General features: G+C 54.9%; 9 protein-coding genes across 9 annotated transcripts; 3 read left to right on the forward strand and 6 right to left on the reverse strand.

Moving 5' to 3' along the window:
* Window positions 1–315: 315 nt before the first annotated feature.
* Window positions 316–3693, reverse strand: IE81DRAFT_308741 (hypothetical protein). Its single transcript, XM_025512380.1, has 4 exons — window positions 3417–3693; window positions 2737–3338; window positions 2185–2669; window positions 316–2115 (listed from the first exon to the last, which is right to left on the reverse strand). Exons 1-4 carry the CDS (start codon window positions 3453–3455, stop codon window positions 626–628), a joined length of 2616 nt encoding a protein of 871 aa, XP_025372779.1. The 5' UTR covers window positions 3456–3693; the 3' UTR covers window positions 316–625.
* Window positions 3694–4032: 339 nt separating this feature from the next.
* Window positions 4033–6272, forward strand: IE81DRAFT_336156 (putative t-complex-type molecular chaperone, epsilon subunit). Its single transcript, XM_025515471.1, has 8 exons — window positions 4033–4400; window positions 4473–4677; window positions 4771–5404; window positions 5482–5496; window positions 5568–5705; window positions 5782–5955; window positions 6048–6155; window positions 6236–6272. The coding sequence occupies exons 1-8, from the start codon at window positions 4067–4069 to the stop codon at window positions 6257–6259; spliced, it is 1632 nt and encodes a 543-aa protein (XP_025372780.1). The 5' UTR covers window positions 4033–4066; the 3' UTR covers window positions 6260–6272.
* Window positions 6273–6749: 477 nt separating this feature from the next.
* On the reverse strand, window positions 6750–7864 carry IE81DRAFT_344519 (RBP11-like subunits of RNA polymerase; the record flags this gene model as incomplete). Its single annotated transcript, XM_025515817.1, has 4 exons — window positions 6750–6976; window positions 7247–7323; window positions 7640–7737; window positions 7817–7864. 4 exons carry the CDS (start codon window positions 7862–7864, stop codon window positions 6750–6752), a joined length of 450 nt encoding a protein of 149 aa, XP_025372781.1.
* Window positions 7865–8497: 633 nt separating this feature from the next.
* On the reverse strand, window positions 8498–11412 carry IE81DRAFT_308749 (hypothetical protein). Its single transcript, XM_025512381.1, has 2 exons — window positions 10968–11412; window positions 8498–10883 (listed from the first exon to the last, which is right to left on the reverse strand). The coding sequence occupies exons 1-2, from the start codon at window positions 11318–11320 to the stop codon at window positions 8633–8635; spliced, it is 2604 nt and encodes an 867-aa protein (XP_025372782.1). The 5' UTR covers window positions 11321–11412; the 3' UTR covers window positions 8498–8632.
* A 318-nt stretch (window positions 11413–11730) lies between these two features.
* IE81DRAFT_363861 (hypothetical protein) lies at window positions 11731–13628 on the forward strand (the record flags this gene model as incomplete). Its single annotated transcript, XM_025516815.1, has 4 exons — window positions 11731–12160; window positions 12229–12574; window positions 12659–12955; window positions 13035–13628. The coding sequence occupies exons 1-4, from the start codon at window positions 12012–12014 to the stop codon at window positions 13626–13628; spliced, it is 1386 nt and encodes a 461-aa protein (XP_025372783.1). The 5' UTR covers window positions 11731–12011.
* Window positions 13629–14358: 730 nt separating this feature from the next.
* IE81DRAFT_163620 (GTP binding protein Rac1) lies at window positions 14359–15751 on the reverse strand. Its single transcript, XM_025510559.1, has 7 exons — window positions 15619–15751; window positions 15469–15539; window positions 15238–15310; window positions 15032–15159; window positions 14919–14935; window positions 14617–14840; window positions 14359–14498 (listed from the first exon to the last, which is right to left on the reverse strand). The coding sequence occupies exons 1-7, from the start codon at window positions 15632–15634 to the stop codon at window positions 14446–14448; spliced, it is 582 nt and encodes a 193-aa protein (XP_025372784.1). The 5' UTR covers window positions 15635–15751; the 3' UTR covers window positions 14359–14445.
* A 4526-nt stretch (window positions 15752–20277) lies between these two features.
* IE81DRAFT_272091 (hypothetical protein) lies at window positions 20278–21132 on the reverse strand (the record flags this gene model as incomplete). Its single annotated transcript, XM_025511419.1, has 3 exons — window positions 20278–20357; window positions 20505–21003; window positions 21091–21132. Coding segments are annotated over 3 exons (621 nt in total), but the record flags the coding sequence as incomplete, so codon positions are not given.
* A 2223-nt stretch (window positions 21133–23355) lies between these two features.
* IE81DRAFT_344524 (hypothetical protein) lies at window positions 23356–23754 on the forward strand (the record flags this gene model as incomplete). The annotated part of the gene is made up of 1 exon (XM_025515818.1): window positions 23356–23754. The coding sequence occupies one exon, from the start codon at window positions 23356–23358 to the stop codon at window positions 23752–23754; it is 399 nt and encodes a 132-aa protein (XP_025372786.1).
* Window positions 23755–24378: 624 nt separating this feature from the next.
* Window positions 24379–24801, reverse strand: IE81DRAFT_344525 (hypothetical protein; the record flags this gene model as incomplete). Its single annotated transcript, XM_025515819.1, has 1 exon — window positions 24379–24801. One exon carries the CDS (start codon window positions 24799–24801, stop codon window positions 24379–24381), a length of 423 nt encoding a protein of 140 aa, XP_025372787.1.
* Window positions 24802–25038: the final 237 nt, after the last annotated feature.

The raw sequence follows: 25038 nt of genomic DNA on the forward strand, positions 1-25038 counted from the left end.
TGAGTGAGTGAGTGAGTGAGTGAGTGAGTGAGTGAGTGAGTGAGTAAGTGAGTGAACGATGAAGAGGTTGATGGACCAGCTGCGGGCGCTGTTGCGCCGCTGTACACTCAAGACTGCATGAGGTGGAGGAGAGGATATGCACACAGCGCGCGTGGGAAGCATCAGCATCCCAGCAGAGACGTGCGGCGCGTGCGTCCCCTGGCCGCCGGTGGGTCGGCATGAGTGACTTGAGAGACTTGGTTGGACCTTTGCAGTGATGTGTTTGCGTGCACTCGTCATTTGGCTTGGCCATCTCATCTCCGTCATTCAAACATCCACTCGTGACACCATCAATTACAAAGACGCGCTGAGTTATTGACAGCCACCTGATGTTGAGCGCGGATTCCTACAGCCCTACATAGCTCTCAGCACTCCAAAACGGCAGATCAGCTCTGCAGAGCAGATCACCACGAAGCTTTCAACCGATCAATGCGATTGCTTGTCCAGCTCCAACAAGTGCGCATTGGGTCCTTGATAGATGACGATCAAAGCGTCGATGGATCAAAAGGGAAATACGCAATAGCACTACTCTGTGCTCGTGAGACGTGAGTGGCTGTCCAAAAGGACGTCGAGTAGGCCCACTACTTCATCCGTTCAAATCCAGAGCCTCCTCATTCAGTCTCTCCGCTTCCCTCAGGTCCAGCTCCTCCTGCAAGCTCAAGATCGCAGCCTGAACACGTCTCCTCTCCTCATCCATGTCTCTGTACTTTGCTTGCGCTTCTTTCTCCTTATTCTCCAGCATCCTTACCTCCCTCATCAATTTCTCCGTCCTCTCCGCCATACCCGGTCCTTCATCCTCCTGCAATCGTTCAAACGCAGCTCGCTCCACAGAAGCTTCCACAAGCGCGTTGCTCCTCTCCTTGATCTTGTCCGAAAGAGCCTTGCTTCGCGCCTGATACCCGCCCAAAATCTTGCCCAATCGCTTCTCATCCTTGGCAGCCGAGGTGGATTGTTGACTCATGGCAGATCTCGCAGCTTCCAACCTAGCTTCCAGACCCGCTAGCATTTGTTGCTCGCTCAACAAGGACTTGTCTACCCATGCGCCTGCGCGCGCATCCCACGCTACAGACTTGCGTCCTTGCTCCATAGCAGCTTCGAACGCTTCCAGTCGAGCTGCTCCATCCTCACTGCTGGCGTCTAGGGAAGAAGCGGTGAGTCTCTTGAGCACGTCGGGCTTGGCGCCAGGGTATCCCAAGTTCTGCGCGAGCTCGCTGTGGACCAGCGACCTGGCTTCTTGCAATCTTTGATCCTCGATCAGCGGTAGGCTGGATTTGGCACCTCCAGGCGTCCGACTGCCCCGTATAGGATGCTCGACGGAATCGTGATGCAAGAGCCTGACCATTTCCGCATTGATAAGTTGGCGAGCGCGACTCTGAGCATCGTGCGCATCTTCCAAAGGCAAAGCTGCAAACAACTTTGCAAGAACCTGTGCATCCACGTTGGCAGGCCGCGGCAAGCCCCTTTGGACCACTTGAGTCCTCCGAGCCAGCTCCTTGATCCTCTGTTCTTCTCTTAGCTTGGCTAGCCGTGCATCGCGCTCGGCCGCATCTTCTTCGCTCAAAATCACCATATCGGCCAGCTCCTCTTCACCCTGACCTCCATCCTCTTCCTCATCCATGACCAGCTCAAAGTCGTTCTTGGGCGCGGGCAAGCTGCTTAGGCCAGCTTGCAATTCCCTTCGAGAGGCAGCCAGGGCCCGCTTGGCATCTCGAGGTGTGTCAGCTATCGACGACAGGCGATCTTCGGCATTCAAGCCTAAATTATCGCGAAGGGGCGTGCGTAGAGGTGTGCGGCCATCCGCCACCGTGGAGCCCACTTCAGATCGAGGAGTAGCAGATGGGTAGCCCACAGCTCCGTTGGCGCCCCTCACGCTCATTGGTGTAGCGCCAGGCCCCACATCCCTGCCGGTGTGCATGGGGGTCAACAGCGGATTGGGAGTCTGAGCAACGCCTTGTCGTGGGGTCATGCTCGCTGCGCCGGTGCCTTCGAGCAAGGGCGCATTTGCTTCTCCCAGCAGAGGCGTTTGTGCGGCAGTCATGTTGCGCAGGTTTCGCGCCTCGCGCATGACTGTGTCCTCTATAGATGAGAAGCAGGTCCGTCAGAGCTGTCTGTCTAGCGAGCTCAAAGCATGTTGCCATGACTTACCTTCAGGAGCGGTCCTGGCGGTCCTGGCTTGCTTGGCTCTATCTAGAGGGGTGTACTCGCCAAGCAGACCCTCGCTCGCCTCGTTTCCATCCTGCACCAGTCCACGCGTCATTTCTCCTGCATGTCCCAACTTCACGATCTGCTCAACCTCTCTCTCGCCCACCTGAGCATCCGGCAGGTTCAGCTTGCGCCTCTTTGAAATTTGTTCTGCTTCTTTGAGCTTCCTAATTTGTTCCTCTCGTTGCGCGGCGGAGGCATCTTTTGCCTTTTGAGCCCCCGCAGCAGAAGCTTCGTTCGTCTTGCGCTTGCGCTCTTCTGCTGACTCTTTGCGCTTGCCATCGAGCTGTGCGAGCGTCTGACCCACAGGAGCGCGATACGAGCGCGATGCTTCGTCCGATGTGTCGTAGAAGCCCGGCACTGGCGCTTTGGCGTAGGGAATGTCCTCGTTATAGTCCATGCCCTTCTTTGGTTTCTTTGGTCGCATACTGTAGGGAGCAGTGAATCGTTACACGAAGTTTCAAGCCACGCGGAGCTCAAAGATTAGAGACTCACATGATGCCTGCCGCTTTGAGCTCTCTTCTCTTCTGGAGCAATGCGAGGCGTCTCGCTTCCTCCAGTGCCTGCTCTCTCGCCTTCCTCTTGGCCTTCTTTCCCTGAGTATTGGCTAGACGCGCACGCGCTTCGCTGAGCATCTCCTTTTCATCTTCATCCATATCGATAGGGTCAGGTCTGGCAGGCTTCGTCTCTGGATCCGGGTCGATTTCTCCCGGTCTCAATCTTCTCACGTCGTCTGCCGTAGGAGCGCCTTCGGGTCCGCTGGGTCCGGCAAGCCCCAGCCCTGCACTCGAACCTTCCTCTCCGTCTCTCTGCTCAGCCTCGTCCAGCAATTTCTGATACCTCTCCAAACACTGTGTGGCAGTTCGACCAACGATGGGAGCGATGGTCCTCCATTGCGTAGGCATCAGCTTGGCCAGGTGCAACAGCTTTTCATCCTCTTCCTTGGACCACTCCGTCTTTTTTATGGAAGGATCCAACCATTCGTACCATCGAGCTTTGCACTGTTTGGGCGTCTTGCGCACCAGCAAGGATGAGATCCGAGCCCACTGATTCTTGCCGTACTTGGAAATGGCAGCTTTCAGTATCTCGTCCTCCGTCTATGTGAGAGATGTGAGAAGGACAATGGTGTCAGCAAACGCTGGAGCATGTTTGCGAGGAGCAGTACAGCGACTTACGTTCTTCCACACGCCACCTTTGATGATGATGCGCACCATCTTGCCGCCGGGCCCTGAGGCACAAGGCACAAAGCTGTGATGACCTTTGTAAAGAGAGCGAGAGCTCAAACTTGGATCAAGATCCCTCTCAGCTTCGATCTCGAACGCTTCGCAACTCGTGCAGAGTGGTGGATGACTGCGCAGCGGGCGTTGCACAAAGTCAGGTCGGGCAGCTGAGATGCGATTCGTGAGACGGGATTGCACACGAGATTCGCACTCACACTAGTGACTGGGTCGTCGACGGATCATGAGGGTCAGAAGCAGCGATCGAGATTGGTCGCACCCACGCGCAGAGCCCTCTCGCACGAGAAGAGTCGTGTGTGCTGCGCGCGAGCGAGACGCCTTCTGACTTTCCACCTCTTATTCGCGTCGCTTCGACGCGGTCGGTGACTTCTGGATTTCTCAACCGAACTCGCATCAGACTCGTGACTGGCGCGCAGCTTCAAGTGACAGTCACGCGCGGAAGAGGGAGCACACCAGCAGCTATAGCAGTGTACTCCGTCCAACTTCGCATCTGCTCGAGCAAGCGTCGTCACGATCATCGCCATCGCTACATCGTTTTCGAGGCGATCAAGCGTCATCGCAGCAGCACCACCGAAACGCCCTTAATCATGGCGGAACCTCAAATCGCATACGCTCAAGATGAGCACGGTCGACCGTTCATCGTGGTGCGAGAGCAAGGCAAAAAAACACGAGCGCAAGGCATTCAAGCTCTCAAGAATCACATCTCAGCAGCCAAGTCTGTAGCTCAGATCGTCAGGACGTCATTAGGACCTCGGGGATTGGATAAGATTCTGATCTCGCCCGACGGAGATATTCAAGTGACCAATGATGGAGCTACGATTATGCAGAATATGGAGTTGGAGAATCAGATCGCCAAGCTCATGGTTCAGCTCAGCGCAAGCCAGGATTCGGAGATTGGAGACGGCACTACTGGTGTAGTAGGTGAGTCTGTTGCGCTCAGGCACGTTGTGCGTCTTCATGCTGACATCGTTCCAACCCACTGGCCTTGAACAGTGCTCGCTGGTGCCCTGTTGGAGCATTCAGAGGCGCTGCTGGACAGGGGCATTCACCCCATTCGGATCGCAGATGGCTTCGAGAGGGCTTGTCAAGTGGCCGTCTCTGCTCTTGAAAAGGTCGCTGATAAGGTCGACTTTGGCAAATCCAAGGGCGAACAGGTGGAGCTGCTCAAAACGGCAAAGACGAGTTTGGGAAGCAAAATGTGAGGCGTAGCGGCTTGGCGCTGCTGTGTGGATTGGCCTCTACAGATCCTCTATGCATGGCATACGGCTGACTTTGGGGTCTCTACCTACAGCGTCTCCAAAGCTGGAGACCTCTTCGCCAACATTGCAGTCGACGCTGTGCTCTCAGTGGCCGATCTGGACCGCAGAGATGTCGACTTTGAGCTCATCAAAGTGGATGGTAAATCCGGCGGCTCACTCGAGGACACTGCTCTGGTCAAAGGAGTAGTGGTGGACAAAGATTTCTCTCATCCACAAATGCCTCGCGAGGTTCGCAACGCCAAGATTGCGATTCTGACGTGTCCATTTGAGCCACCTCGACCCAAGACGAAGCATAAGCTGGACATTACGAGTGTCGAAGAGTACAAAAAGCTGCAAGAGTACGAAAAGACGACGTTCGAGGATATGATCAAGAGGGTCAAGGATTGCGGTGCTAACTTGGTCATCTGTCAATGGGGCTTTGACGACGAGGCCAATCATTTGCTGTTGCAGCACGATCTGCCCGCTGTCAGATGGGTTGGTGGACCGGAAATCGAATTGATCGCTATTGCGACGAATGGAAGGATCGTGCCTCGCTTTGAAGACCTCAGCCCCGAGAAGCTCGGGACTGCTGGTCTCGTCAAGGAAGTGGGATTCGGCACCACTCGTGACAGGATGCTGGTCATTGAGGAATGCGCCAACCCTCGCGCAGTCACTGTCTTCGTTCGAGTGAGTAGTGTATGTCGCACAATACTGCATGTGTCGTGTATTCATCTCTGCTTCATCTTTGTGCGCTTTCTACGCAGGGTTCCAACAAGATGGTGAATATCCTCTTAATACTTGTCATCAGTCTGCTTGTCCACCCGCTTACCTTCGGACGTCTGCCCTACAGATCATCGACGAAGCCAAGCGTGCTCTGCACGATGCTATCTGTGTGGTCAGGAATCTCGTAGTCGACAATAGGGTGGTATATGGCGGAGGCGCAGCCGAGATAGTCGCGAGCGTCGCGGTAGCCAAAGCTGCCGACGAAGTGAGTTCACGACCTGCCTTTCCATTGAAACCCCTTTTGCGTGGCTGACCTGCTGCACATGCTCTCTCGCCATCAGATCGCAACGATCGAACAATACGCGATGCGAGCTTTTGCCTCTGCTCTGGACGCTATTCCGCTAGCTTTGGCAGAGAATAGCGGCTACGCTCCCATCGAGACTCTGGCAGAAGCAAAAGCTTCACAGATCAATACAAACGACCCTCGCATCGGTATCGATTGCATGGGCTCTGGTGTGAGTCTCGCTATTCCTCGCTGCTCCCTTCGACCCGGTGAGCCTGTATGCTAATCTGATTTCTTTACGTCACGTCATCCTACGTATCCTAGATCACCAACATGCGCGAAGCTCGCGTATTTGATCCCCTCGTCTCGAAGCGTCAGCAGCTCCTGCTTGCGACACAACTGGTCAGAGCAGTCCTGAAAATCGACGATGTGGTGAGTGGCTCCTTGTCTGCGCGATGCTTCTCGGTTCTCTTGCACGCGCTAATGGACGCACATCTTTGTGCTGTGCTCAGATCGAGCAACATAACGTCGAGTGATGTTTGGCTAGGCGATCTTCGTGAGATCTCCACGAGAATGGCAAGGGCTTCAACTATTGCACTATGGCCTTGTGTGAGATTGCATGTGATTATGACGAGTGATGATACAAATGATGTGACCGAGCGCGAGAAAGTTGGAACAGCATCGTCGCTGTCAGGGTGCGTGCAGACGGCCTTGAGGGTACATTCGGCTCTCACGTGGGTGGCGCGCGCTTCAGAAAAGAATGTGCATGCCGACTGTGCGACCAGGAGGTAGCGTGCAAGTAGCGAGCAGAGCACCCCGCACATGCCCTCGGTCGGGCCGCAAAGTCTCAACTAGGCCTGCATGTTCCCATGGTGAGCCCTGAGCAGGACCAGGTGTGCCCCATGCTGCCCTTGAATACTGCTTGAGCCATAGTGATTCTTATGAAGGGCTACGGCCTGAGCTTCGTCGATCCAACCTGGGTCAGATGCCGCCAGGCCAGGGGAGGGCATTCGTGAAGATGACATTCTAGCTAAGTGCAGTAGCTTTTTCAGGTTGCTTCTTGACCTGTGCCGCCTCGATCTCTCGGCCCTTTTCCACCATAGCTCTCAAAGCTTCCTCACTTGTGCCCTTCTCTTCGTACCTCTCGAAATCTCCCTTGCTTAGATTATCATCATAAGAAGTTTGAATAGCGTCTAAAAGATCTTCCAAATTGACCAGAGCTGTGTGAAGCGCGTCCAGCGCCGAGACTCCGTCTACGCGAAGTCGAGCGGACAAGAGACATTGTCAGTACTGAGTCCCTGTTCCTTGCTTCTGATAACCAATGCTACCCCAGATGCACTTCTAATTCGCATATCAGTAGGAACAATTGTAAAACTTATCCATCATCATTCCACCCACCCTCTTTGGTGTGGGGGTGCTGATAAATCCCTTAAGTGATGTCATCATTACATGCGCATTGCTCCTGCATCCGCTGTCCCCTTCGTCCACGCCTAATACTGGGATCTACAGACAACAAGACTCACCATACATCTGAACTCTGAGGTGGATCTTGCTCTCGCTGGGATGAGGATTGCTGTAGCCGCAGAACTCGACTTGAGGGCTGAAAGCAGGATTCAGAGCGAGGAGATGGTTGAAATAGTCAGTCAAGACTGAATCACCGAGAGGACCAAACCAGATCATGACCCCTCTCTCTCTTGCTCTCTCTGCCTTGCTCTGTGTTGGCCTAAAGGTCACTCTCAGCAACGAAGAATTCCATTGATGAGTTTCTCTTTCACATCGCTACTAAGTCCGCCCGCGTTACTTGGCGTCCTTTCGCTCGATGCGTTTTGCAATCTTTTCGTCATCTTTGAGTGACCCGTCTACGTCTATGTTGCTGCATCACCGATGCGCTAGCCACCTCCAAGCAAATTACTCACTCTTTCATAAGCATGTATCGCAGAGAGTTGCCTAGCGTGTGATCCTCCTCTTCCAGGCAAAACGTCGCTGCGCTCATATCAGCAGCATGGCCTGGCAGCTGTATCCCATCGTCGGAGCACAGCACACAGTGTCAGCAAGGGCTCGCCTTGAAGGCCAGCTAGCGATCATTGACTCACAATCTTGATCTTGTCGCTCAAAGATGGTCTTTCCCCATCCACCTCCATCTCATCTCCCGCCAAATGGGGCTGCTCAGAGCCCGGCAGTGGTAACTCTGCCATGTCGATCGTGTGGCTTCTGGCTTGTACGAGTGAGCTTGCTGCTCTAGCTTGCAATGTTGGGTGTGCAAGTCATGCGGTGGATCGAAAGGGAAAGAGTGTCGCTTGTTCGACAAGAGGCTCTCGCGATTCACGACTTCTTCGAGCTGGTCACAGCCTTGAGCGAAGGAGTCAAAGTCCGGCATCTGCAGAAAAATTCGCTGCGAGCCGCGCGCGAGTGCGTCCGCGCGCGCCCATGACGAGAGTCAAAATCACGTGATCATACTTGTGGTTCCGCGGTGAGGTGCTGTCCTGCAGGAAAGCTACTCATTTTTGAGTCGACAATCGTGTGTCAGAATCTTGAATCAAGAATGTTGAATGGGAATTACTGGAGAGATCTCCTTCACTGTATCCCGCGCAAGATTGTCCAAGAGCGGATTTCACTATCCGGATGAACCAGAGCGGCCTCCAGGTAGGCGCATAGATTCTGTCGGCGCACGCGACATCGTGACCTCAAGAAGCATGAGGTCTGGTGTTGGGAGACGTGTTCTTGAAGCACATTTCAGACTTGTCACTCTTCACCCATCAGGCATGTCCAAGCATGTCCAAGACAGTCTCATGGCATTGCTCCTTCCCCCGGACATCTCAGGCACGTTCACAGAGACCCATTGCGCACGAACGAGGTTCAACGATGCATGGGCGGTATTTTCGCAGGCAACAACGAACGCTCGCCTTGCCTTACTTTCGTCCGCCAAACCATCCTCCCAGCCAACCCTTCTTCTGATCAGCAGATTTTATTTCCTTCACTGCAACATCTTCATCGTCCGCATCTTCAAAGTGATCATCTTCATCTTCTTCCGGCTGTTCATCAGCAAGGTCAAAGGTTCCGGACACGGGAACGCCGGTTGACTCAGCCTGGGCAGCAGATGCCAAAGCGGCCTTGTCGGGGGAAGAAGCGATCTCGTTTCGCTCCCGACGCTGTTGCTGCTGGGCGCCGCGGCTGGTGTCATCTCTTTTTGCGACAGCGCCCGAAGACTTGCTGGCGCCGCCGAGAGCTTGGCGAAGCTCGCGTTGCAGCTGCGCCTCCGTAGCCTCGTCGAGTTGGACGGCGCGATCCAGCTCCGTTGGCTCAAACGTGACGTGCTTGCTAGCCACATCCTGAACCACTTGACCAGTCTTCGAGTCAGCAAGAGATAAGTGTGAAGCTGCGGCGCGCCTCCTGCCACTTTGACTGCTGGTGCTGCCCTTCTCAACGAGCCCATGTTGAGCAAAGTACAGCTCTCTTCTGATCACAAGTTGCGCCTCCGAAATGAGCTTGTTGGTCTTCTCAAACGTCTCTTCGCTGAGTCGAGGAGGCACTTCGGCATCCTCTTTTCCGTGGTCCTCTACTAGTTCATCAGCTGCCCTAGCTTGTCTGAGCGAGAGACTGGCTCGCGAAAGCAGCAACAAAGCGTGGTCGTATCTTTCGGCTAGCTTGAAAGCGCTCGCTAGAACGCGGAAGATTTCTGCTCTGTACCAAGCAATCTTTGCGTCCACCAAAGAGCTTATATCCGGGTGACTTTCCACAAGATTGAGAGCAGCAGCAGTCTGAAGGCTCGCCTCAGATCCGTCGAGCAGCTTAGCAACACCGGGGATGACGCGGGCCTGACGACGGTGCTGTTGAGCCGCATTGATGTCGCGCGCTCTTTCTTCCTTCGCCTGTAGACGTGCCCGTCGTGCTCGTTTGGTGCCGCTCTTAGCAGGTCTACGTTTGGACGTTCGTGGAGTGGTGCGTGGTGTTTTAGGTTGCAACCCAGCACGTTGAGGCTTGGCAGGTTTCTTCGCTCGGCGCTCACTCGATTTGGTCGTTGATCGTCTGCTCTTCTTGCGGGAGACCACACCGCTAGCTAGGCGCTTCTCAAGCAACTCGCTGGCACGCTTGTCTCGCTGCGCCGCTTTGGCTACAACTTCATGAATCAAATGCGTGTTCCTTCGCACTCGCACGCTTTGCAGGCGGAAGGAGAGCCACTCATGAGCCCTGCGAAGATCCGCTCCGACGGCTTGATAGCGTGCGCTGTGCGACTTGGCGAGAGCAGCAGCGTTATCTTCGACCAAACTGCGCGCTAGAGCCTCGGCGTCGGACAAAGCACCCAGGGCTTGGTCGTATGGATCCAGCTCGGTTCTTCCACCAGATTTGGACACACTAGAAGAGGCATTTGCACCAGAAGCTGAACCCGTGACCGCACCATTCACGTTCGGTGCACCTGCCACTGAAGCTCTCTTCTTGGCGGTTCGTTGGGCTGAAGTAAGACGCTCGCGCTTGTAGCCATCCTTCCGGCTACGATTCGCGGGTGCGGCTTCGACGTCTCGCTGCGCATTTACAGCATCGTCGAGCAAAATTTCTGCAGAGCTAACGCGAGCGAGAGCGTCGATCAGTTGAGGGTTGCGGACTGGTATCGCTTCGCCTCTCCACGACAATGTGAAAGCAGCGCGCGGCTTTTGCTGGGACCCAAGCTGCGTCAGTTCGGACATCAGATTCTCAAAGTTTGCGGCTTCCTCCGCACAGACCTCAGGAGGTGCGGCAGCATCGGCAAGTTCGTCTGGCGTTCCTTCGCCCAGTTCCAGAGAGTACGCGCAGAAGCGAATTTGAGCTTCCGATGAATCGATCCAAGCGTTGTCCAGCGCTTCCATCTTGGAGTCGACCGCGGCATTTGCTAGAGCCGCGTAAATCTTGCGGGCTACGCTGAGCTTCCTTAAAGCTGCTGGATAATCTTCGCGGTCAAAGGCTAAGCTGCCTCGCTGGTTTGCAATGTATGCAGCCACTTGTCCTCTTCCTCGCACATCGATGCGAGATGCCAGCGCCCCTGCGAGTTGCTCGAGATCACGAAGCCACGACAGCGCCCTTCTGGCGTGCGTTGCGAGCTGACGAGAGGAGTGATCGTCGTCTGTGCGCAAGTCTTGCACGAAAGCCCACGATCGCTCCGCTTCGAACAGCAGCAGCTGAAGTGGCCTGCCATAGCGAGCCAAGTCGAGACACCGGAGTAAGCACCACCGGTCACCGCAGAGAAAGCACATTCCTCGCCCTGATGCTCACCTGCTATCCACCACTTTGCTTAAGCTGATGGATTTCTTGGTGAAGACATTGGGACGCGCCTCCTTTGGTTGCTGACGCGGCTTCTTCCTGCCCTTGCCAGCATTCTTTGCAGGTCGACTCTTTCCCTGTTGAGCAGCAGAGTCAGACTTTGGCGCATGCGCCTCATCGGCATGAGTAATCTTTAGGCCGGACCTAAGGCGGTGCACTTTGGTGGTGCAAAAACGCCGGTAAGTCTTGAAGTCGTGGGTGCGTAGACCGTGCTCATTGCGTGCCACGTTTACGAGCGATAAGAGTGGGAAAGCGAGGGGCGTGGTGGGCTGATCGCCCGGAGCAGGAGTCAAGTCTAACTCCATTCTGTGCAGAAGACCTAAGGCGCTGATATCCTGTGCCTATGCGTCGATGTAGGAAGTGAGGTGCTCCGCGCGTGTCACCGGTGTCATGGTATGTCAAACCAACGTACAAACCACACGAGAAGTTTACATGCTTTGCAGACTGTACATGGGAACCACAGTCATCGAGCTCACCTCTCGACCTGGCTTCCAACACAGTCACGTGATCTTGTCTCCGTAGTCCACCAGCGTGCACGATTTCCGGCGGGTCGGCGGGACACTCATCACTTGACTGGTGAGTGGTGACTGACTGGCTGCGCGCTGAGTTCTGGGGTGCCTCCACACCGCACCAGGGATGCTGGCGTGCAGCATTCCCCCCTCATTTCATGGAAGGCTTGAGAGGCCACAGTAGTGTGAGTCTAAGTCGACTCTGACGAGCACCCCGCATTCACTCCTCCAATCACGAACCCCAGCATTATTCAGATTGAGCAGCACTCATTTCGCGCACTTGGCGTACAAGCGGCCGAGCGAACTCCATCGACAAGTGTAAACTCTTACGCCGCTGAATGATCATCGGGTGAGGCTTGAAAGCTGAGCGAGCCACCTCGACCATTTCGGAGCCCTAATTTTGAAAAGACCAACACCCGGTTTCTGACATCGAAGCGCTCGAGCAAAGTCGGTAGAAGCTTCGCTATCCAAATTTGTCCTCAACAATATGGCTGTTCCCCTGCTGGCAGCATTTACGCCGCCTTTGAGAGCAACCTTTGCAAGTGCACCAGCTCTCGTTTGGCCGAGCCGAGCCGGCGGTCCCCCAAAGATTGTGCTCTTGTTCATTCCCGGCAACCCAGGCCTCGCAGAGTATTAGTGCGTAGATCTTCTCGACATTGCTCAACTTCCGCTACGCTCCGCTAATTGACTGCTTCTTCTCATAGCACACCATACCTCAGCGCTCTTTCCTCCGCTCCAGCACTTCAAGGCCAAATCGAAATCATATGCGTATCGCACTTGGGTCACGCCGCCCCTTCGCCAACACCGACTACGCTTCGAGCTCAAGTAGCACACAAGCTCTTGGTGATCGATGCAGCCCGCGCGGCTTACCCAACACAGCGCATACATGGACGAGAAGAGCGACCGAGGTTCGTGCTGGGCGGTCACTCAGTCGGCGCATACATCGCCCTTGAATGCCTGAAGGAGCGAAGGCATGTCGTGGACTCCGTGCACATGCTCTTTCCTACGGTCAGCTGGATTGGCAAGACGCCAAATGCCAGGAAGCTAGCCGTGAGTGTCATCTGCTGGCGTTGTAGGCCGATTGGGCAAGCTGACTGTATCGCCTCAACGTTTGCCCCCCCCCCCCCTCTCCAGCCATTATTTCATCCAATCGTTCCTGCTTTCTTTCTGCCCTTGCCTCTGCTAGTCCTTTCGCTTCTGCCATTCGCACTACTCCTACCTCTCATTCGTCTACTCACCAGGCAGAACTTTGAAGCTGCCAAGACGACCACGAACTTTCTCGTCACGCCAGGGGCTGTGCGCTCGGCTGTCAACATGGCAGCGGAGGAGATGCGCGAGATCAGAAAGCTTCGTGACGAGACGATCAAGGCCGTGCGGGAGGTTGGAAGCGGAGAGGGCAAGGTTCGAGCATATTGGGCTCGTGGAGAGGAGGTGAGGTCGCCATGGAGCGAGCTCTGTTCTCGGGCGATTGATGAATGCTAACCACGACTGCTTGTTGCACGACCCTTAGGACGGCTGGGCTCCATCATGGATCCGAAAGCAAGTGGAGAGTGCCCTCACTCTATCACCATTGACCGCGCCGCCTTCCGATATGTCCGCTCCCAGTCTGAAGAAGTTCAGGACATTTTCGATCAGTGCTCTGAGATCTCGAAGGCAAGCTCACCAAGCAGCCAAAGCCTCTAAGCCTCCGCCCATCACACCGCCACGTCTGAACAATCGAGCGCCGCGTAGAAGGCCCTCTCTGATTGGGGCGCGAGCTGTGCGAAGTATTGATGGCAGCATCTCCATCGAAGCGCCGGACGATTCGAGCGCTACAGAGTATGCAGGCGCATCGACAGACGACGAGACGGTGACATTATCGCACAACACGCCCAAAGCAGCTGCTCGTGCGCTGGACAGCGGTTCAGCAGTGATCGAGTCGCCGGAAGTCGAGTTGGATCTCAACACTGCTCTTGCTGGGTCAGCCAAGAATGTGGCAAGCCATCCTCTGCCAGCTTTCACGAGCGCAGTGTGCAACGTCGGCATGCCTCACGCTTTTTGCCTCGATCATAGCGAGCACATGGCTCGCATTACCGCCGCTTGGCTAGCTCAGGACCACCTCTAGTGTCTCTGAATTCCTTTGAACTTTTGTCCCTCATCGACGGAGTCATACGACCCCTACCCTCTCGCTTGAGCTCCACACTCCCTCCCCCTCCAGTGCCTTTGGTCCAACATTCCCCTTCTCGCTCAGCGTCTGTAGTATTTTCGCACATTGCAGCATTGCTCTTCTCGCTCGGCGTCTGTAGTCTTTCGCACATCTTGACCCCTCGTCAATCATTCTTTCGCCGTCTCCCACTCTCAAGAGCTGACCGACCGCGCATGCCCAGACTGGCGCAGAAACGCAATGCGCGCGATAGAAAAGTCAGAAAAAGGAATGGATTTGGCTGCTCGATACCAAGTAAGGAGGGGGAGGGGAGACGAAAAGTGCGCAAGCAAGGTAAACGAGAAGAATCGAGAAATGAGAAAATAAGCGCGGGCAAAGCTGTGGTGGAGGGGGGAAGAGGTTGGCGGTGGTTTGAAAATGTACACTTCGTGAGGCTAGAGAGAGTGCTCAAGGGAGAGCTCAAAGGAGAAGAGGGCGGAGCAGAAGATGAGGATGACGAAAGGAAGGTGACCGATAAGCCGGCCGACATGCCTGAATCACGTTGACCCAGGTGGGCGACGAAGTCATTGTGCCACAGCTGGATGCCAACACTTTGCAGGGCGCGCATCCCGCATCAGATCGTATTTCCTTTTTGTTCCACGACACTTGCAGCCTCCAGCTCTCACAATCTCCTGCAAACTCGTCCGACTCCTTCTGCCCACTCGTTGCTCCTTTCTCAAAGTCCGCAGAAGCGCAGTGACGGTAATGGGAAAAATGATGCGCTTTATGCCGACTCGCATCAAAGGATGGTGCAAGCGCGCTTCTTCTTTGACTTGACGGGTGCAGGCGCAACTGGAATTCAAGGTATGCGACGACGAGGCCGTGTCAGAACGCGTTGCCATAAGGACGCATCGAGGGTGCTCTTGCCCTGCTCGTGTACACCGCTCGACCTTGGCCTTCTAACACTCACGAACGCTCCTGATGGCCTCGTCAAAGACGCCCTTGAGACCTTTCTGCGTCAAGGCTGAGCACTCGAGATACCTGACCGCTCCAATGTCACGCGCCATTTGGTTGCCTTGCGGGTATCCAATGGGCTGCATTCTGCGGTCCCGCAGCTTCATGATCGTGTCCGGGTCTTCTCGCAAATCCAACTTGGTTCCGACCAGAATCATGGGAATATTGGGCGCGTGGTGACTATGCGTGCGTGGCAAAGAGAGTCAGCATATGCATCCGCACAGAGAGCCATCGGACGATGCGTCAGCCTGCACACACCTGATTTCCGGCCACCACTACGCAAATGAACAGCAGGAAGGTGGCAGAGTCAGCCTCGCAACCTCGCTCTTGCGCCAAGCAGGTCGATGACACAGCTCACTGCGCCCGCTCACCTTTGTCCGCACGTTCTCGAATGATGGCGGGCTGACCAGTGAAAAGCAAATCAAAAAGACATCGGTCTGTGGATAGGACAAGGGACGCAATCTGTCGTAGTCTTCTTGACCGGCCGTATCCCACAGACCTGTGAAGAGCGCCATGCGTTGGGCGTCGAGGTAAGCGAGCTGCTATCCTAGCATCGAGTGTTGTCTTTTATGCTCACCAAGGCTAACGGGTTTGCCATCGACCATCACATTCGCAGAGTAGTTGTCGAAGACAGTGGGAATGTATTCGCCCTGTAGAGAACCACAAAGTTCAGCATGTGCGCTAAATCTGCTCACAAACCGCGAGAGGGTCTCGCGCACGACAGCAGGGCCATCTAAGATGCTGACATCCCTTGTGCCGCCCCTACTGCCGTGCCGCACATCACGGGCTGGCTGCCTTCGTCACTCACAGGGAATGCGTTGGTGGTGTAGCTGATGAGTAAACATGTCTTACCGACCGCACCATCTCCAACCACCACGCCTTTTGAGTAGGAGAGGGCTTGCATTCAGTGCCATTGCACTGATGAGAGTCACGGTGAGGGAAGACTGCAGGCACTCACATTTGATGGTCTGCATGTTTGCCTAAAGACACAAAGGCAGCGAAGGAGAAGCAGCAGAAGTTGGAAGGATGAGCACACGGCTGAAATACATCCGGCGTCTATGCGGCTCGCCTGCTACCCCACGCTAAAGGCATATCCTCTCCGCTGGATCGCTATGCGTGCCACGCTGGTTGCTGAAAGAGCCTCATGTGACCTCATGGTAGCTCACGGCCCGCGGGAAAGGCAAGCTCCAGGCTGTTTGTCACACCCATATGGACTGGGTTCCGCAAAGGACTTGCACCGGGCCTTTGGGGCCCAACGCCCAATGCAAGCGAGCCGCTCGCCCTGTCTCCGACATTCTGCGTCACTACCTACGCACCTCGGTATGCTCTATGCGATCTGCAAATCCTTCCGCTACACTTGATCTCTGATCGACTCCGGACTTGCAATGCTCCAGCAGCTGCTTCAGAGACCCGATTGAAGGTAGCAGTACTCGTGAGCAGCTCTGTGAGCTAAACGGTCAAAGCTAGCTTGACGTCTAAAGTGTCGAGAGTAAGAGCGTCGACTCCAAGTTGAAGACTTGTGGGCACGGCGTCGCGCGTCCGTGCACCTTTTTGGGGGGTGTCCAAGTGTTGATGGTAGAGTCACCAAAGATCTATGCGCAATGGTGCGATCGAGTGTTTAGGCGCTCAAATCAATGCCCGAATTGGATGCGAGATGGGAATGCCCCTATAGCGCGCGCGGCTACAAAGGTGCTGAGTGCCGTATTTCTTTTTCTGTTGGTTGCGGGGTTGAGTCGCAAGCGGGGTGGCCGGCCGTATCGCGATGATAGGGGTACACGTCCGCACTCTTGAATCCTTGGCAATGGGCAAAGAAAATCGAAATGCTGTGGACCAACGTTCTATTTCGATTGCAAAGGCAGGGATGCGCGACGGGCTTGCAGATTTGGGAAAGAGGATGGATGCGTCGCTTCTCTTTGTTTTTTCTTGCGCGGGAAATGAAGGTTGGCAATCGATGAGTTTCGTTGCTGCTGCTGGTGGTGGTGCGAGCGCGAGCGCGAGCCACATGTCGTGAAATCGTCGGTGCTTGCGCGTCATGTACGCGCGTGATGCGAGCGAGCGAGCGCGAGCGCGCGGTGCAAAGACGAGTCAAGTCAGTCACGAGTCGCAGCGTACCGGTATGCATGCACAGTCGTGAGTGCGTGAGTCGTCCTGTCAGTCAGTGCGGCGCGGAGGCGACGAAGCACCATGCAGATCAGCAGAAGTATAGCAGAAGCAGCAGCAGCAGCAGCAGCATCATCAGGAGCTATGAAAATATAATTACATCTACACATATGTATATGTATATATCCAGTCACGAGTACTTGGTATAGCGAGGCGCGCTACAGCAGGAGCGCGTCCGGGCAGTCAACCGTGACTTGCGCAACGGCCGGGCGCAAGAGCATCCCGAGCAAAAGTGCAGCCTAGCTTGCATACACAGTCGCGATCGAGAGTCACCGCCAGAGTAGTGTGAATGTGCGTATCATCAGCCACGCAGCATCAGCCAAAAGGTGCGGTGCGGTACGTGCGTGCGCGAAGTGCGAAGTGATGCGGTGCGCAGTGCGGCATGGCATGGTGCGTGCATCTCGCATGAGGTCTGCCATATGCAATCCATCCATCGTCTCTGCCGGCGTGGCCGGGGTCTCTGCATGCTCCGCATTCTGCTAGCTGATGCATGTTGATGCGACCGAATCGCATGTTTAGCAACACCGGCAGTATGGCAGCGCATAGCAACTCAGCAATTAAGGCACGCATCCACCACCAGCAGCAGCAGCAGCAGCAGCAGCTCTGCTGGACTCAGTCATCAAACAAGCAGCATTCGCATTCAACATTCAGTCTGAGTGATTCAAGATTCTTGATTCTTGATTGATCCCGCGCCTGCTTTTCGCGCGTGCCAGTTCACCATTCTTGAGTATTCGTGATTGATCTGTTGACTTGAGAATAACCAGAACGCATCGATTTTTAAGTTCTGAGTCGCTCCACGCACCTACAACTGGCTACGTACATAGCTGCCCTCGTCACGCTTGGTTGGGTGCCCTCTGCCCCTCTCTAGTAGTTTCTATACTGGTGTAGCGGCGACAGGACTGTCCTCTCATTCGCCAGTGACTAAGATTCCACGCACAAACAGTGTCCCTGAGACTCCGACTCGAAAATCTGGACGTGCATGGGTACTTGGCCTGCCCGCCGCCACAAATGGAGTCTCAGATCTGAATGGAATCATGAATGTCAGTTCATGAAAAGGGAATGGGATTGCTTTTGAAACAAATGCGAGCGCATACATAGCGTATCGCGTGCCCAACTTTCATTTTGAATCAATGAATCCAAACCAGCGACCCAGCCTGGGGATTTGAATGAAATCAAAAATTGAATCAATAAAGTTGAACGTGAATCAAATCGTTGATCATCTTGCACCTAGCTCCTCCCCATCAGCTTTTGGCTCAAAGTCGAGAATCAGAGTCACAACAGTCAAGAGTCTGAGCAGAAAGTTGAGTATCTCGCGGTCAAAATGTGAATATATCAGGCGTCCATTCGAATTCTGGACACAAGAACTGGAAGCCTCTTCGTGATTGAGAGTCGAGGGCAGAGAAGGCCCGACTGCTTTGTTACAGGCGTCGAGGACACATGCAGAGACGCCCGTTTGCCCCAGATCAAGCGGTCGAGCGATGTGCCACAGCACTCAAGACTCTCAACCGTCCTCCGTCCTTCGTGGATGCTCGACATCTTCAATCAGAGCCGTGAGTCCTAGTGTCAAGCGTGTGCTCATGGTCAGACGCCCATGCGGGCTATGCCCGAATGCCACATCCATCCGCCATTATCCACCTACAGCTCGTGCGAGGGCGATCCTAGCTCATTTCGAGGCAACGCAGAACTTTGGACATGCGTCTTGAAAAAGGTGTGCCTGAAACTGACAAAATCCAATGGTCAGTGACCATCACGCGGGCATCCGGGCAGCTATGCACATGATTTTGCCTCATCTCACAAGAGGAATCGCGATCACGAGTCAATTGCGAGATGCGAGTCAAGATTTCGCGGGCATCACGAGCGTTCGAGGCTTGAATGCGCCTCACCTCAGCGGAGCAGGTCACGCTCCATCAAGACCGATCGCAACCTTGACATCTGAAAAGTAGGCTGCAGCTTAACGGATGCAGATGGTGTGCCAAAGTATCAGGATCTAGGTGAGGTGGGTCGGAAAGCGCACAAAGCAGCTGTTGATCTATAGACTCGGTGATTACACGAGCTGGTCACCGTCCGTCGAATCCCCAGAATACTGTCATCGCACTCTTGTCCCAACACAGACGAGGCCCCGGGATAAAGTCATCGCTTCCTGTTGCTCATCCGCGCTACTCTTCGTCGACAAGCGTACGAATCTTGACACAAGGCCCGGTCGCAGTATTCAAGACCTGTATCGTAGCGGGCATAGGACCGCGCAAGAAGCTGTTCGTTCGCGCTTCGCCGACCTGGTCTGCTGCAAGCTGCACAAGCGTCGCATCCGAGGTGCGTAGAGATTGCCAACCTACCGGTATCCACGGCGATTCTCATCAGTCAGGGAATCGACTCGACTCCTGCAAAGATTGCATAGACTTTGCGCATTTAGCAGCATGTGCACGCTTGCAGAGGGGCCGCTTCTAGCTTTTGACCCTCGCTTGTGCAAGCGCGGGTCGTATTTCGACGTATGCGACGGCTGACGGGTGTGAAGGGCAGCCTTCGAAGCGGGTTCGCCTTATCTCTCACGAAAAGGGATGTTTATCCATCAGAGCTCTGAAGGCGGCATAACCCATCAGACTGGAGGGCCAATAATCAAGCGGCGTGCCTGTCCGTCCTTCACGAATCTGCATGTATATCCCAGCTCACAGACACTTGGATCACTCAAGACTGCTCATGATTCAAGTGCCTTTTACGATTCCGCACGACATCTCGGTGGAGGTTTTTGACTCAAATGTTTGCCGCAGCGGATCGTCAGCACGACGCCTTCACTCCACGGCGAATGCTGATCTTAGATTTGCTGCTATCGACTGCCTCTGGACAGCTTGGGTCGTAGCAAAGATGGCACTTGTTCTTGTTCACAGCTGACGCTCGGCAACGTAGCTGCTCGCGGGAACGTTGGATCTCGCTGTGAGCAGGCAAGTACGAACAGCTCGATTTGGGTGCAAAGCAACAATGCATTACTGAAACGAGTCAAATGTCCATAGGAGCTCCTCGATGGAGTTCATGCTGTGTACGGAAAGTGCGAGGAGAAAGGCGACACTTCGCGCACACGTGAAATGCCGCATTGAAGAATGCGCACGTACTTTCTCCTCTAGATGTCCGCATGGTACCTGATAGCACCATCATTTCTTCGATGAGCCTCTTGAGGCTCATACGAATCGTATCCTCGCGCTGCGTACTGGTTGTCGTAAGAGCTCTGATCGTATGCTCCACCTCCGTAGCCGTAAGGCTGCTGTCCATAAGGAGCAGGGTGGTCGTACGCCGCAGCGCTGTACGATCCTACGCCCGTTGGAGAGCGGGGAGGGCTGCCCGGATCATCATACGCGTTTCTGCCTGCGCCCACCCCAGCTCCGACGTTGCGAGACGCATATGGCTCGGAAGCCTGACCGCGATGAGAAGGATAGGATCCGTAATCCTCGGGACCCGCTGCAGATCCCCACACCTCCGAGTCTCGAGCAGCGAGCGGAATACCTTCGTGAGGCCCGCCATTGTATGATTTGTGCGCCAAGTAGGCCTCTCTTTGACGCTGTCCGTATGTGCGCTGGGCATAGAGCATGTACAGCTGGATGAGGAGCAGACTGAAGGGTCAGAGAAGGTCTAAAATCACCCCCGACAACAAAGCAGGCGCTGCGCTGGCGCGAATGCTTTGCCAGATCCCAAAACGCACCTGAGTGATGCCAACCAGCGCAATGAGAAGACCCATCAGGCCCACCTGAATCCATATCCACACGTTGCAGATCGTGTCTCCTACGCCATCGAGGGCATTGTCTGTCTGTGATGTGCTGAAACCAGCTCCATCTCCCTGTGGAGTATTGGCGTATAGTGCGATGCACGACTCGAGCGCTGTCGAATGTCTGGCTGCAGCAACTGCAAAGAAAGCCAGAGTGACGAGAATCTCTGCCAACACGAGTATGGTGGCGATTCGAAGATAGCCGCGGTACAGGGAAGGTCGTTGCTTGATCACTGCAAAGAGGCCCACAGGCTGCAGCAGCATGATGATCAGCGCAATGATCGCGACAATGTACTTGGGCCAACCAGCTGGCAAGGAGCCAGTGGCTGCTACGATGGCTGGTGGCGCAAGCGCCAGCACGAGCACGGCCAACGCGACCAGAAATGTCTCTATGATGATCACATAGGCACCAGCATTGACGAGGGGAAAAGCCTACGCAAGCTCAGTGGCGCGGTCAGCATTCGATTCGACAAGCGAGGCAGAAAGCGGAGAGGAAGCCTTGCATGGAGGATGACTCACGCAACAGCAGAATTCCAAGCCGTGACGCCGGCTGTGACCCATCGTGACGGCGAGATGAGACGCGAAGGGCGTCTTCTGCTTCAGCAGGCTGTGGGAAAAAGGTTTCGCTGCACGAGCAGAGGTGTCAAGTCGATTGAATCGCACGCGTTACCTCCGGATCGTAGTAGACAGCAGTGTGCCGCGATGAGATGGAGCGATCCCCTTGACTGTGGCTGGGCTTCAAATGATTGATGGGAGCGTAGGCCATCCAAGTATGGTGGAGATGATGGTGTCCCTGCCCTACCTGCTTCGCTTCCACACTAACGACTCTGACTCTGACTGCTTCGAATCGCAGTCAAAGCTCGAATCAGGCTCATGCGCGCACCGCCCCAGCTTGCCACGGCTTGGCAATCGGCCCGGCCCTCACACCAAAGTCGGAAAGTCGAAGGAGCTTCAACAAACGCCGCGCCAAAGGCTGCGCGATGATGCGAGGCTGTGCGCGCATGCGAGCGGCACATGCGGGTTGGCGCGGCACGAGGTCATCACGGCGACTAACTGTATATGTATATGTATATGCGTGTGTATGTAAATGTTTGGGATTTGTGTATGGTGATTTTCCCTCTGATTCCCCGCAGGTCTTAGAATGAGTTGAATGAAGCATTGTGATTCGTGATTAAAATTGTACACGACGGCGTGCTTCTGGCGGGTAAGCTAACGTGAACGCATGACCATCTTGCATGACCACGACCATGACCATGAAGGCCTAAGAGATGGGGGAATGTCGCACCAGAAGCTCTGAGACGACCTCACTCTGTTGTGAACATGTCTGTCCAGCAACATCGAGTATAATGGTCATCCCACAAGGCGCTGGATGTCGCATCGTCAGGCTTTTGCGCGCACAGAAGATCGTCCGCAAAGCGCAGCAGGGATGTTTGCGTAGTGATGCTCTTCAGGGCCCAGCCGCTGGGGTTTCAGCAGCCGTCTACTGGAGCTCGGTGCAGTGGATTACCGCCATGCGACTTCCAGATGCTAAGGTGGAGTCCAGATGAGCGCTTCTTGGCAAGGTAGACAATGCCTGACGGGATTGCTGAGCTGGCAATGGATGTGTGTTGCGATTCAGAGAACCCCACCTCCGACCAGGTCCAGGTCGAGATCGAGCGTTCTTGCCAGACCTGTGCAGGCCGCTCATAGCCCGATTTGTTCATCGGCCTTCTCTGGTGGTGAATGGTGTCCGCAAACTTTCGCGGGTTCTTTGAGGGAAGAAGGCTCGTCGAAACACACCTTAGAACACGCTGCGCCAAATGCGACGGCTTGCACGAAGGTGGCCGCAAATATGACCCCAATTCCTGGATCAGCGAGAGTCCAGTCCTGCAAAGCGAAGACTTTTACAAGCATGTAGACCTCCAGAAAAGCTGCCGCGGCGGCCCAAGCTTTACGAAGGTGAAGCGCAACGCGACAAGCAATGTAGAGGACCAGCCATGGCATCGCCCAGAATCCAAGAAGGAGAATTGCCATAAGGATCCACAAGGAGATGATTGTGGCTCTGGTGTTGTCCAACACGAACATTGTGCGGCGCTTGCTTTGCGGTAGTCAGATCCGCGGTGGCTGTTGCGGTGGCGATAGGCTCTTTCGGGGAGACTCTGAAGTAAGGCGCAGGGACTTTCGGCTTCGCCTGGCGCTTCCAAACAGGCGTGTCGCTGGGCTGGATCGGTGAAAGTCTTGGTGACAGCAATGACGACGATTCTGCTCGTTGAATCAGGGACACGTCTCAGCGGCGAGACGATGGGTGGCTGAGTATTGATTGCATCAAACAAGCTGACGATGTGAAGCCCGTCACGGTCCTCGTGCTGCTTTGTGGTTGCCAAGGTGAAAATCCAGGCCGGCGGAGAGGGAACGTCAGACTCGCTTAGCACCAAGACTCGCGAAGCACAAATGAGTCGGAGCGCCTGTGCAGCATCTACCACGCGCTAGCGCACGCTAAATTCACGACCGCGTGACGTCCATCAGGGACTGGCACTAAAGACTGGCCTCTACGTACGTCAATCGCGAATGTCTCGAGCGTACGTTTTCATGCGTCATGTGAGGGAGTTTCTTGTTCGGCGAGACTTGGCCAGCATTTACACACCGGTAAGCGTACCTACCGCCAAAGTCGAGGACATCTGCCATTCAGCGTTCCACTCGACGCTGCGCCTGCCTTCGTCACTCTGAATTCCTGCCTGCAGACGAGACCACCATAGCTTGAGAAGCTGACACGATAGACACGACTTTCTGCTCGCTTTCAGCAGCATGTCGTTCGTCGCTCACACTGCTGTCGTTGAGAGGAAGCAGTGGTTGGCAGCGGAACGGCGAGCCATCACCGCTTTCGCTTTCTGGGTCCTCTTTCCTGGTCTTGCGCTCCTCGTGCCATGGTTTATGCTCAAATTCGGCTCTCGTTCAGCTCGGCCTTCGATAGTGTACACGACCGCAATCTTTGTGCACGGCTTTCTTCTTTTCGACTTATACGAGCATGAATATTTCGGTAGGGGCAAGGGGCCTGTGGGTGACTCTGAGATGGCGTTCTCTATCTGTACGGGACTCGAGACGATCTGCTTTATCAGCGCGGCTGGGATTTATTTTCTGGACCTCAACGAGAGACGTTCTCGTAGCATTTCACAGGAGGCGAAGGAGCGGAGAAGGGCTACCTAGAATGCTCAGGGAGGGCGCCATACAGTGCTCGCATTGTGTGTGAGTCTTCGTGCAAGGCGCTGCAAGCGATGCCTTTAGCTTACACAGGATCTCGTGCATCCTAGTCACTCGGTGTACGTGACTCGTGGCCGCTATTGCTGACCGACTCCTTCCACAACTACGATGTTGCAAGCGCCTCAAATTTGGAATGCAACCTTGTGTTCCTCCACGCCTCGCATCATCGTGACGCAGCAAACGACTTCTCTGGCCTGGTATAACCGCTCTTGATCAGCTGTTCCTTTGTGCATCTCTTTCTGCGAGAGGACTGTCTAAGCCATGATGCTTGGCGTGTGCTTCCGATCTTGCCGAGGGTGACACTACATCATGGCTACGCAGGTTGTCACCAATCTCATTCGTACGACGCTGACCGGGCCCAAGTTTGGAGAAGGTGGAGGCGAATGAGTCGCAACGTAACGACGAGAATGTGCAGTCGTGACACACCTCGTTGAGTCGCTGAAACATGACCAGATGATTCAAAGACCAGAAACGTCCTTTACTTGAACCGCGCTTGGATTTCCGCGCCGAAGCAGTCGAGCTCAATCTCGTTGACAGATGGCTGCTCAGTCAAGACTAGGTCGGGCCATGCTACGTGGTCTTCTTGGCGTGTTCTGCTGGAGTGTCGGTGCCTTTGGTGGCGCGCGGCTTGTGAGGGAGAAGGGAGAAAATGAAAGCAAAAGTGAAGCCGAACGCTTCAAGATAAGTGAAGATGGTAAATGCGAGAACGGCGCCATCCATGCCTTGCTCGAGCGCTAGGTAGCCGTGCTCGTAAAGATCAAAGAGAATGAACACGTGCACGAGAAGAGCGACGAGCGCTATGATCCTGGGATAGAATGTTGAGCAAAATCCGAGTATGAGAATGATCCAAGGTACGAGCAGGAGGCTGACGGGGAAAAGAATCCAACGGGCAATGGCGGCTAAGAAGGCAACGGACTTAACCATGGCGCGGCGCTCAGCAGCGAACCATGTGCCGTGCTGCTCTTGGCCATGCCCGTCATCCAGCGGCGACATTGTGGCGAGTGCAGCCTTCAATCGTGAACCTCGAGCGCGAGCTGAATGGTGCCCGCGCAGAGTCTCTGGTTGTGTGAAAGAGCGTACTTTTGAAGGTGTAGTACGGCTTCGCGTCCGGCGAATATGTAAACCTGCTTGCTGTGCATGAATGACCACGCTGCAAGGCGGCTGCGCTGGGGGGCCTGCACCGCGTCACGTATCGTACGAGAGATGAGCATGAATGTCGGCAGGGTGAGC

Source organism: Ceraceosorus guamensis, assembly GCF_003144195.1.
Source record: "Ceraceosorus guamensis strain MCA 4658 unplaced genomic scaffold IE81scaffold_4, whole genome shotgun sequence".
NCBI classification, from domain to species: Eukaryota; Fungi; Basidiomycota; class Exobasidiomycetes; order Ceraceosorales; family Ceraceosoraceae; genus Ceraceosorus; species Ceraceosorus guamensis.